The sequence below is a fragment of the Rhinolophus hipposideros genome (assembly GCF_964194185.1).
Source record: "Rhinolophus hipposideros genome assembly, chromosome: 15".
NCBI classification, from domain to species: domain Eukaryota; kingdom Metazoa; phylum Chordata; class Mammalia; order Chiroptera; family Rhinolophidae; genus Rhinolophus; species Rhinolophus hipposideros.
Window position 1 is genome coordinate 23,145,773 of NC_138061.1, and position 12,401 is coordinate 23,158,173.

Consider the following 12,401-nt stretch of genomic DNA (forward strand, 5'->3'; position numbering starts at 1 on the left):
CGGAAATTATTCTGGTCATTTGCCCTCCCTTCCCCCCCCCTCACGCCCTTGGTCCGCTCTCATTGGCTGCCCTGGTAAGTAGAGAGTAGTTTACTTTCGCCCGTCCCTTTATTGGCTTGTTGAACCTGAAGGTAACCCTATCCCGGGCCGACTCCGGGGGTTCTGGGGGCAGGGTCCGGACGCTCCAGGCCCCAGCCGGAGTCCTCCTCTGCGCCCCAGCTGGCAGTCCCGACCTCGTGCCAGCTGCGTGTGCAGGAGGGCGCCCCACACCTGCCGGAGTCTCCCCCCGCAGCTGTGAGACCGGTGCTCCCCCAATCCCGGAAGGCGCTGCACACCTGCTGCGGCCGCACCCCATCTCCCTGCAGCTGGGAGGCTGAGCACCCTCATGCCGAGAGGCCTGCGACCAGGGCAGGTGCAGGGCGTTACTCCCTAACTCTCCCCACCCCACCCCACCCTATGTTTTCCACTGTGGGTCTGAGAAAGTTTATGTGGAGTTTATGTTCAGATTTCCCCAGTCTCCACTCCTGGAAGCCCGTCCTTCCTAAAGATGTAGCGCCATTTCCTAGCCTGACATTCCCTGTTAGTAAAGCCTCTGGGAATGCAGCCCGGCAGACGCTGCACTGAATCTGTAGAGCAACCCCTCTGAGGAATGATACCATTTCATACCCCTCAAAAGTACTCCCAATAGTCCCGTTCTTCTCTCATTTCCCCCGATACTCTGACTTTGAAAGGCTGGTGAGTGGAGCACTAGGCTAACCACTGACGTTCGATTGCGTTTTGAGAGACCCTGCTGCCCCCAAGGCCTGGTCAGTAGAGACCCCACTTCCATAGGCAAAGGGGTTAGGGAACCGCAAGTCTGGGTTTCCACATGACAGCCACCCTGATCAACCTTCAAACAGGCCGCAACTCAATGGACTCTGGGGGCATCGTGAAGGCATTTCCCAAGCGAAAGAAAATTCATGCCAATCCATCATCAAAAGCACTTGCAAAGATTCCCAAGAGGGAAGAAGGAGAAGGAACAGGAGGTGAGTGGACCCAGTCTCAGAACCTTCCTGTACTTGAACCTTCAGACTTCCTACACTGTTCACAATCAAATACTAGAGCTGACTCTGCCCACCCTGGCTTGCACTAGGTTTGGTTCGGTCTTTGACAGGCCACTTGTGTTTTCTTTTACCCCAACCTGAGACCTCCATCAATCAGAAAATACTCCCTGGTCCCTAAGGAAATGACCAGCAGAATCCTTTGCTTTCCAGGAAGTTGCCTGTGGTTGGGAATGTGGGGGAACCAGAAATCCCTTTCAGGTCCCCAGAGGTATAAGATATTTTGCAGCCAAATTCACAAATAGATAGCAGAAGCTTATATTGGGTGGGAGGGGCAATCTGTTAGAATGTGAGGCCTGTAACGACAAGATGTGTGTCTTGTGCCTGGTACCCAGTAGGTGTCTATTAAATATTTGTTGAAAGAATAAATGATCAAACAAAGTGACTTATAGGATATGTACAATGTGTCAGACGATGTTGTAGTTTACACGAGGAAACAGAACATATCAGAATCCTTACCCCTTACGTCAAGAGATTCCCCCTGAAGAAATGAACTGTATGCTTAAGGTGGAATCCCCAGAGGGCAGGCTGTCTGGATAGAAGGAAAATGATTGTTTGGGGGTAGGATACTATAAAGGGTTTATTTGGATCATACGTGAAAGTTATGACAATAGGCATCTGAATGTCCACCCCACAGAGTGGTTGAGCTCCCTGCGGACCCATGTTGTGCCCACTGGCATTGGGCGAGCGCGAGCAGAACTCTTTGAGAAGCAGATTGTCCAGCATGGTGGCCAGATATGCCCTGCCCAGACCCCAGGGGTCACTCACATTGTGGTGGATGAAGATATGGACTGTGAGCGAGCCCTCCGCCTCCTTAGGCTGCCCCGGCTGCCCTCGGGGGTTCAGCTGGTAAAGTCAGCCTGGCTGAGCTTATGCCTGCAGGAGAGAAGGCTGGTGGACACGGCAGGATTCAGCATCTTCGTCCCCGACAGGTGGGCTGGTCCCTGTCTTCTCTCAAATGTTTTCTGGCAGCATCATGAGCTCTCTCCTTGGGTTGTTAAAAATGACTCTCATTGTCTGAATTGAACACAGAGAAAACCAAGATTTCAGAGTAGAGAAGGATTGGGAGCAGGATGGGACGAGACTTTTTGTCTCTTAACCTCCCATCACCATCCCTGCAGGTACCTGGACCAACCACAGCTCAGTAAGGCAGACCAAGACTCTTCTTCTCCCGGAGCCTGTGAGGGTCTGCCAAGGACAGCCCTCTCTCCTCCCTCTTCTCCCACCAGACCAGTATCTCCTCCCCAGAAGGCAGAGGAAGCCTCAAGCACCCACGCCCAGGTCAGGAGTCTCAGCCCCCACGGCTCCCTTTCCTTGGGAAGTAGATCACTGAAACAGGGAAGGCCTGGTGGTTGTTCAGAAAGTCCAGGGCCCCTGAGAGAGGAGGACTCTCTTTATTGTGAAGCCATTTAGCTCTTCCCAGCACTCATCACTCCTGCATTTGCCTAGACCATATCTACCCCATGCCACTGGCATACTAGGGCTGGGACCGGGGGAATCAAATGGAACACAGCCCCACACTTCAGAAGATCCAAGTCTGATGCAGATGACCCAGCCTTATTCTTAGGTCTGACTAGGACTCTCAACCCCCAACTCTGAGGAGCATTCATGGGCGGGGGGGGGGGGCATGAATTCATTGTCTCTTCTTCCCTACCTCAAGCCCGGCTCTGAGGATGAAACCAGTGACGGGGAAGAGACCCAGGTTAGCGCAGCTGATCTGGAAGCCCTGATCAGTGGCCGCTACCCCACCCCTCTTGAGGGAGATGGTGAGCCTAGCCGAGCCCCTGAGGGCCTGGAAAAGTGGGTCTGTGCACAGCCTTCAAGCCAGAAGGCTACCAACCACAACCCCCACATCACAGAGAAGCTGGAAGTGCTGGCCAAAGCCTACGGTGTTCAGGGAGACAAGTGGAGGGCCCTGGGCTATGCCAAGGCCATCAATGCCCTCAAGAGCTTCCACAAGCCTGTCACCTCCTACCAGGTACCTGGGGGCCAGGACAGGTATGCAAAGGCATGGGGGTGTGGTCTGCTCTTGACTGGCTCAAGGTTGATGGAGGAACCAGTCACAAGTGGGGATCAGGTGAAGTGCTTAAGATTTTACAATGTCTGGGACTTGCACAAAGGAAAAAAACGGGGGGGGGGTGCAGATTGACGAAAGCAGATTGGCAAAATCCTGATAATTATAGGAGCTGGGCAGTGAGTACTTGGAGATTTGTTACACTGTTCTCTCTACTTTGGATTTTTTTCGGTAATAAAAAGTTGTTTTAAAAACGTTTCCATTTTGGAGGCGAGCAATCCAAGATTTGAGTTCTGATTTCCATCATTAACTAATTGTGTGACTTTAGGCAAGTCACTTAAAACTTTGAGTGTCAGGTTCCTCGACAGTAAAAGGGGACTAAGAATAAGAAATTCTGTTTTCTGTGAGGACTAAACGGGATTATCCCGGTAGTGCAGGACCTGTTACACAGTAAGTCCTCAGTAAACGCTCTCACTGTTGTGATGATGATGGTGACGAGTATCTTCCTTGTTGCCCTTTCTCCGCTTCCTGTGCTGATCTCCATCCCTCTGGCAACCAAAACACAAGTTAACCAACCCATTCCATCCAAACTTGTCATCTTCAGTTGTGCCCAGGCTTTACACAGCCATCAGTTGCCAAGTGGCTAAGCTGGCTTTACTTCAGACATCTGCTGAAGGAATCAGCTTCCCCACCTGCTGACTCTACTCCTCTTTTCTTCTCACTTTTCTTTCCTGCCTCTGCCTCTACCACTTCTAGGAGGCCTGTAGTATCCCCGGGATTGGGAAGCGGATGGCCGAGAAGATTGTAGAGATCCTGGAGAGCGGACATCTGCGGAAGCTGGACTATATCAGCGATAGTGTGCCTGTCTTGGAGCTCTTCTCCAACATTTGGGGAGCTGGAACCAAGACTGCCCAGATGTGGTACCATCAGGTCAGCCCCCACTTGAGTTTCGCTGTGTCTTGGAGCTCCTGACCCGTAGTTCCCTTACTCTGATGGGAATGAACCGAGACTATAGGGAGACCAGTTTTCAAGGGGTCCAAGGCTCTTGCAGACCCCTTTCCTAGCTCTCAGAACTGCCCTGTTGCTTACTATACTTGAGGCATTAGTCTTAATGTAGGCAGAGAGTAGAAGTATGTTTCTCTGTCTCCCAGAGCAGCAAGGGCCTGTCTGAAGAGACCAGGTCTCAAGGCTGAGTATGCAGAGCAGTGTTTCCCAAACTTGGCCATACCCAGAATCACCCTAGACTGATGAAATCTTGAACCAGTATTTTAGGATTGTGGCAGGGCTGGATTGGGGCATGTCTTCCATGACCTCTGCCTGGGGTTGATTACAGACCCATCTGCTCCTGGGGTTGCTCTGGCCTCAGGTCTTCTTTGGAGTCTGGGGCAATGGAAGCTGTGTGTGTGTGTGTGTGTGTGTGTGTGTGTGTGTGTGTGTGTGTGTGTGTGTGTTCATTCACCGCCTCTTCGTTGGTCTTAGATCCTCATACCTCCTACTCCCAACCACCACCACCATATACACAACACCCTTGGCTTCGTTTTTGCAGGGTTACCGGAGCTTAGAAGACATCCGCAACCAGGCCTCCCTGACTACCCAGCAGGCCATCGGCCTGAAGCATTACGATGACTTTCTGGAACGCATTCCCAGGGAGGAGGCTACAGAGATTGAGCAGACAGTAAGCAAGTGTCTCAGAGAAGTGAGGAGAGCCAGGCCCTTGGCTCAAAGCCAAGAACTTCTGATCCCTCAGTGGGGAGTCCAACAGGCAGAGGAAGCTGTGGGACCCGGGGAGGGGTGGGTGGCTTTGGTCGGGAAGGGCTGTAATACCAGCTCCCTGGATTGGGGTTCTCATTGGTCAGGCTGAGTCAGCATTGGCTTAGATGCTAGAATGGTGTTAGGACTGGGTTCGTGTTAGGGCTAGATTAGAGATGGATTATAGTCAGAATTGAAGGATATTGAGCTTTGAACTGGCTAGGGTAGAGTGGGTCAGGGCAAAGGTTCTTAGCATTTTTTGATTCAGAAACTTCTTTCAGAACGTGGTGAAAACTATGCACTCTTTCTCTTCAAAAGTTGTACAAATATACAAAATTTTGTATCTCTTTCCAGATGTATGGACCCTCTGAAGCCCACCCAAGGCTGGTTTAGGGCTTGAGCTAGAGTTGGCGAAGAAGCATAGTGCTGTAGGATTAGGTTTGGGGTCGGAGGAAAGCTAGAGCAAGAGGTGAGTTAGGGTTCGGCCTGAATTAGGAGTAGGGTTTTCTTAGTGTTGCATGCTTTTAGTTAAGATTTGTGGTCGTCCTAGGAAAAGGGTTTGGTTTTGAGTTGGGTTAGGGATCAAGTTCATATAAAATCTAGATTAGAGCGAGACTAGGGCACAGTTAGGGTTAGATGTATCACTTGACCAGTTGGTGTTAGGATTAAGGGCTGGTTGTTCTGGGCAAGGTATGCTCCCTTGGTCTAGGATTTTGAGAGGGTAGGACTGCACGGAAATTCCACAGACAGCTTAGCTAAAATCAGCCCCCTGCTCTGCTCTACTCCAGACCCCGGGACTCTGGGGCTAGTGCAGTGTGGAACAGGTCCTTTGTTCATGCATCACCTCGCCTTGGTGCTAGCGATGACACTGTCAATCAGCCACCGTGTCCAGGCCAGGAGAAAGCGCCAGTGAGTCCCCAGCCCCCTGCCCACCTGGCCTGCGTCCCCCCACTGAAGGGCTCCAGCCTTGGGAGCTTTTGATTGGATTACTCATCCTAGGCCTCTGTCCATCCTTTTGGGAGGCTCAAGAAGGGAGGGAAGGGATTAGCAGAGAGCTTGTCAGGAGAATTGAGGTATCTTGGCTGAGGGTATCCAGGGCCCCAGAAATCTCAGTGTCCTGGGGTGGAGGTGGGAAGGCCATCTGCATATGAAAGGCCTCGTGTCTGGGGTGGAGGCTAACGGGCTTATCTCCTTTAATGAGGACGACCCTTTAGCTGACAGTTCCCTCTGTCACAGCTCCCTCCCCACCGAGCCCCGCTCCTCCAAGTAAGGCTGTGGGCATTGGCTCAGAATTGCCTCCCTGTTTTCTTTCCTTCCTTTTCCTTTTTGTTGGTGTGGTTATATTTCTGGGACCCCCTTATGCCTGGGTTTGGGCCTGGAGCACCCTGCTTGTTCAGTCCTCAAGCCCCAACTCACACACGGCCTTTAACTCCAAATCCATAGGTACCTGGGGCTGTTGAGACCTGGCTGAGGGCTTCCAGCCACCTGCCCTTTGTCCTAAGTGGAGTTTCATAGACCTGGCCTGTGGGTTGGTACAGGGGCCAAAAGATGTTTCTCTCTGCTCTGAAAGAGCTCTAGAGAGAAAGATCAGTGCTTTCCCTCAGAATCAGAGTGTATGTTTTCTTATATCTCTCCTTAGGCTGCCTCCCATGGTGTGAGAGTATTCTCTTCTGCCCTAGTGAAGCTAGAGAAATGCCACTCTCCAGGGTCCCTCTGCTCCCTGGGACTCATTCCCTCAGGCTTTTATCAGGCACCCAGGGATTGGCTTGGGGCATAAGCTGAGAGTATGGGGGAGGGAAGGCCCTGGTGCTGCCACGCCCCGCACCCCATCACTGCTCTTTCCCAGGTCCGGGAATCCGCTCAGGCCTTCAGTCCTGGGCTGCTGTGTGTGGCATGTGGTTCCTACCGACGGGGGAAGGCAACCTGTGGGGATGTGGACGTGCTGCTCACTCACCCGGATGGCCGGTCTCACCAGGGCGTCTTCAGTCGGCTCCTTGACAGCCTTCGGCAGCGAGGTATAAGCTCCATCTCTGGGTGAGCAGGTTGGCAGGAGGCAGGGCAGAGCAGCGCTGGACGGCCCCTGGAGGCAGAGCCTCAAAGTTGGAAACTCTAGGCAGGAAGCAGGGGAAGGTTGCTTCGTGAGGACCCCCTGTGGCCAGAGCCATTTCAGGGAAGCGATGAAACAGCCCCCACACCACACACAGGTGCTCAGCACCGCCTGTGAGTTGTGTCTCATCTGATCTTTCTGTGAAACGGTGGGGGATGGGAGGCATTTCTGTACACACTTTACAGGTAAGGAAACAGGCCCAGAGAGGACAAGAAAATGGGTGAACTGGGACTAGAGGACCCAGGATGACCAGGAGAGACGTGGGAGGACGGGGTGGTCCCGGGCCTGGTGCCTGGCCCCCCCAGCAGCTCTCCGTTGTTGGGCCAGGCTTCCTGACAGACGACTTGGTGAGCCAGGAGGAGAATGGCCAGCAGCAGAAGTACTTGGGTGTGTGCCAGCTCCCAGGGCCGGGGCGGCGCCACCGCCGACTGGACATCATTGTCGTGCCCTACAGCGAGTTTGCCTGCGCCCTGCTCTACTTCACCGGCTCTGCCCACTTCAACCGCTCCATGCGGGCTCTGGCCAAGACCAAAGGCATGAGCTTGTCGGAGCACGCCCTCAGCACAGCTGTGGTGCGGGACACCCACGGCCTCAAGGTGGGGTCTGGCCGAGTGCTTCCCACCCCTACGGAGAAGGATGTCTTCAGGCTCTTAGGCCTCCCCTACCGAGAGCCAGCCGAACGGGACTGGTGACCCGTGGCTGGACCAGCTGCCCCACTCGGCCATCCGGTCCTCCCCTCTGGCCTCCGCTGGCTGAACCTCACCACTTCAACCATCAGCTCCCCGGGCATGAGAGAAAGGGCCACCCCAGCTGCCACAGTCTTCCTAGCCCTCCCTTCTACCACAATGTTGCACATGGCCCCTTGCCCCATTTGAAGCAGGAGCAGGGGCTGCTTTGAAGCCAGCTTCCTGTGCTGCAGGCCCAGGCACCCCCTCTTCCCCACCTTGAGGAGGGTCTGGCTGCTGGAGGTGGGATGGGGACCCTAGGGGGAGAGGCAAGCAGCTGGGGCCCAGCATCACCCAAGACTGAAGCAGGAGAAGGAGCCATGTACTCCCTCCACCCACCCCACTTCCTGTGCAGCTGGAGGTGTTGGGAAGGGGTGCCCCAAGCTCAGTGAGGACAGCATCTGAAGGCCCAGGGGCCCAATAAAGTGCATTTGACATTTGACCTGCCTAGTGTCTGAGCTGCTGCAGCCCCTGCCTTCTTCCCCCCACGCAGGGATGGAGATAGGAACCCAGAAAGACCAGTTAACTGCTCTCCAACAGGTCCACCCTGAGTCAGCTCCTGAACTCAAGGGGATGGGTAGACATTAAAAGGGAAAATTCATGAAATCAGGCATTTAGGAGCTCCTATCCACCTATAAGCCTCTCCTGTGGGCCAGGCCCTAGAACACACCATCTGGGGACATGAACAAAGGTGGCAAGACACTTGAGGAACAACTGAATGGTGACCTGTGTGCTCCTGACAGGGCTGAGGCAGTCAGGGAAGGCTTCCTGGAAGCGGGGTGGGCAGGCGGGCAGGGAAAGAGCCTATTGGAGAAGGGTGAACAGGCTCTGGAGGTAACAAAGGAGCCTGCTTTAGAGGCTGCTAAATGCCAGGAGTCAGAAGAAGGCTGGTCTGGGCAAGGACCAGGTCAAGCTGAGAGGCTTAGTTTGATAGAGTAGGTAGGAGCAAGTGCAGCTAGTGGCGTGGAGATGGTTTCCAGAGGCTGGACCTTGCAGGACAGGGAGAATTTGATGAGGGGATTTGAAAGAAAGTGTGGGCATCCCAAGTTGAAGCACAGTGGGCACAGAGGGAGGAGAAGGCGTCTGTGTTAGAGCATCAAGGAGCCTCGAGAGGCCCTGTGACACGGATTTTGAGGTGGAACGTGAGGGGGGCTCAGGACTGAGTGCATTGGCTGTGGGGGGGTGGGGGTGCGCGGCTGAGTCCTTCGTCTCTGACAATAAGTTGCAGAGCCCCAGAGCTGGCCTTTGTTGGCTTGGTTTCATTCGGGGGATCTCAGCAGCCTTAACGTGGCCCCCAACAAGTTCAGAACCCTGATGTCCAAGCCATGGGTCGTGCAGGGAAGGAATCGAAAGCCCATGGAGTCGGGGTCCCTTTCACATCTCAGTATCATCCAGAGACAGCCCCATCTGCAGCCCAGAAGGCTCTGAGGGTTGAGCCTCTCCCTCAGAGCTTCTACTCCCGGGGAAGTGTGGCTGCCCAGGGCCTGGAATGGACGAGAGATGCTGAGAAAGCCCTGGGCTGCTTTTGCCACACACCCACGTCTGCCAGTTCTACTCTGGACTGGGCCCTCTGTGCCTGTCACCCACCCCAGCCAGGGTCAGAGTGGGGCAGAAGCACAAAGCCTGGGGTGTCAGGGTCCAGTTTTGGCCATTGCTTCTAGCCTGTGGTTCCCACTTCAGTGCCCCAGTCTTCTCAGCACCCTCTCCAGGCCCAAAGGACTGACGGCCTCCAGGGCTGGGAGAAGAGGGCACCAGTGGATCTCGTGGAAACTTGGCCAGGTAACCCCTTCCTATACACAAGAAGCCCCCAGAACCGTGGTGCGCCATGGTGCAGACTTCTGTGTCTGAAACCAGGGGCCCCTATTCTTGCCACTTCCCTTCCCCCAGGAGACTCAGAATTCCAGAGTCTGCCTTCAGACCATACAAACTCCTGGTTCCACCTCCTGGAAGGCAACAGGAAATCATGGGATACAAAGGGAAGGTGCCTTCCAGAGAGACCCATTCTGGAGGTGGCATTCTCTTGGCTGCTTAATCTGACACAGGAGCCCAGAAAAGGAGCCGATGGATTTCTGTGTCTTGAGAAAGGCTGCCCAGTTTGGGGAAAGGGTGGTTTTCTGAGTTCACACTAAGCAAAGTGGTTAGGGGGTTCCCCAGCCACTTCAGAGCCAGAACCAGGTTTTTAGCCCAGTGCCCCATCCTGCTGGAAAGGGAGACTGAATTTCAAAGCCCTGGTGGGAACTGATATCCTATCCAGCAACGGAACACCCCAAAACCACCAGCCAATCACCACCTGGTCCTGAGGAGGAGGAGAAGGGCACCACAAACCTGCTTCCTGCCCCTAGCCCAGCTGTTGTCATTCTATCCCTGAGCCCGAGTTGGCTCTGGCCAGACCACACCTGTGGTATTAAAAGGTAATCTAGAGATGATTTAAAGTATATAGAAGGAGGTGTGTAAGTTATATGCAAATACTACACCATTTTATATAAGGGACTTGAGCATCTAGGATTTTGCTCTCCCTGGGGTCCTAGAACCAATTCCCTGCAGATACGGAGGGACCAATCACTGTGCAGGCGCCAGGCAAGGGTCCACTGCTTCTTACTTGAGTGGCAGTGGAACCTCTGCCTGGCCCTTGGCTTCCTGGACTCGGGCCTGGCCCTGATGGAGAGGCCCTGGACGCCAGATGTAGTGCTCCTCCCATAGGGAGACCCCCCCAGCCCCACTGTCTGAGCTGGGCTTTCACTGCCTGTGTCTGTTCATTTCTTGTGTGCCTAATGTGCATTCCGGGTCCTGTGTGGGGGGTGTATGGTCATGATTTTGTATTTGGGTATATGTGGCCATCTAGCTAGAGCTCTGTGTGCATGCCCTTACATTGTCAAGGGCTCAGGCAGGGCCTGGGGGCTGGAAGGAGAGACTTTGGAGCTCCCTGTGGTGCTGGGCAGGGCCTGCAGAAGGTGGTAGAGCCCCGGCTGGGCTCTGGACTTTGGGTCCTGTGTCCGTGGAGGCGGCCGCAGGGCGGGCCGGCTGCGTCAGCCTTGAGCGGCCATCAATAGCGCGCGGTTAATTAATTTGATGGGAACAGCAGGGACCGCCGTTTGCATTTAGTGAAGTTCCAGGAACTTCCAACCTCATCTTCATAATTGGCCTCATAAATTGTAAGAAAGAGAGAGATCAGCAAAGCGGGAGGGAGGAGGGGCCGCCCGTCCGTCCTTATTTAATTTTATTGCTGAAATTCATCTTTTTAGCCTCCTCCGGAATCGGCTCTCCCTGCCGGATTTGCCTAATCATGATAAATTAATATTCATTTCCCCACCTCTTACCCAGCTCCCGCGCTTAGATGGAGTGGGGGAGGGTCTCCTCCCAGCCCCTCTGCCAGGCCTTGGTGGGAGCCTGCGGGGTAGGGACCCTGAAGGGGAGCCTGCAGGCAGAGCAGAAAGTGGAGCCTGGAGAGGGCTGGGGGGCAGGGGGATGGGAGAAGTGGCTGCTGTTACCCTGGGGATGGGAGTGGGGGTGATTGAGGCTCCTAGACAAGAGTTCCTGAGCACCCCCCTCCCGCCCCTCCCTGGGCTGGGTCAGCCCAGAGATTCCAGGAAGACAGGAGGGAGGGGCAGGAAGAGACTGAAAGGGCCCTTTTGGAGACCCAGAGGCCAAAACTGGGGGCAGAGAGGCTAGATTTGGGACATTGATTTTTGAAGGCCAGCTTGAGTTTAGAGGTAGGGGCAGGGGAATGGTTGCCCACCTGACTTGGTCTTTGCCCCACTCCCCTAGTAACTAGGTGCAGACCACCTTGCCCTGTGCAGACTCCAGAGGGGATCCATCATTGTGTGAGACGCCTCACAAATGCCCATGGTCTCTGCTTCTCCATAGCCCAGCACAGCCAGGTGGCTGGGCCCCTTACACTGGGTAACTTGGCTGTGCTGTGCAACTCTCAGCCACTGCTCTTCCTGGGTACGGCCCTTTCGGAGGCCTGCAGGAGAATGTTGCTATGAGGGTAATGTAGTCCTGTTCTTCTCTGGGCAGTGGGGCCTCCTAGTCCAAAGGACCAAAATTCTGTCTTCTTGCATCACAATCAGTGTGTGAGACCTGGAAGGGATTTTAGATCTCATCCAGCCCCTTACCCCATTATACAGATGAGGAAACTGAGGACCAGAGATGGGAGGTGACTGGCCCAAGGCCTAACAAAAGTGAGGGAGTCTGGAACTAGGAGTGAGGGATGCTTTCACCTCACTTTGGAGGGTAGGTGTGGTGGGTAGGTTTCTAAGACAGACCCTTGCCCCTGTAGAAACCCCTTCCTTTTGAGTATTGGTAGAGTCTTCAACTATGATGAGCTGCTACTGCTGTGGTTGTTACCTGACATGGCAAAAGCAGAATTATCTGGGTGGGCCCAGTCTAATCACATGAGCCTTTTAAAAGCTGAGCTTTCTCTGGCCAGTAGCAGAAGGGACAGTCAGGGAGATTCAAAGCATGAGGAGGATTCCACCCACCTTTGCTGGCTTTACAGGTGGAGGGGGCCGTGTGCAAAGACCAGGGAGAGTCTTCAAGGAGCAGCAGCCCCCAGTGACAGCCAGTAAGGAAATGGGGACCTTAGTCCTACGACCACAAGGAACTATATTTTGACAACAATGAGAATAAGCATGGAAGCTGACCTTCCCCAGCTCAACCTGGCCAGCACCTTGATTTCAGCCTTGTGGGACCCTAAGGAGAGAATT

At 54.2% G+C, this 12,401-nt stretch overlaps 1 protein-coding gene across 4 annotated transcripts; it reads left to right on the top strand.

The window, feature by feature from the left end:
* Window positions 1–7: 7 nt before the first annotated feature.
* POLL (DNA polymerase lambda) lies at window positions 8–8,136 on the top strand. 4 transcript variants are annotated; one of them, XM_081074614.1, is made up of 9 exons: window positions 8–74; window positions 900–1,025; window positions 1,738–2,032; window positions 2,222–2,381; window positions 2,761–3,078; window positions 3,871–4,044; window positions 4,661–4,789; window positions 6,710–6,878; window positions 7,298–8,136. In XM_081074614.1, exons 2-9 carry the CDS (start codon window positions 911–913, stop codon window positions 7,660–7,662), a joined length of 1,725 nt encoding a protein of 574 aa, XP_080930740.1. In that variant the 5' UTR covers window positions 8–74; window positions 900–910; the 3' UTR covers window positions 7,663–8,136. The 4 variants fall into 4 exon arrangements, with proteins under 4 accessions (XP_080930740.1, XP_080930741.1, XP_080930742.1 ...); XM_081074615.1 differs by having other exon boundaries at window positions 65–412; XM_081074616.1 differs by lacking the exon at window positions 8–74 and adding an exon at window positions 83–131.
* Window positions 8,137–12,401: the final 4,265 nt, after the last annotated feature.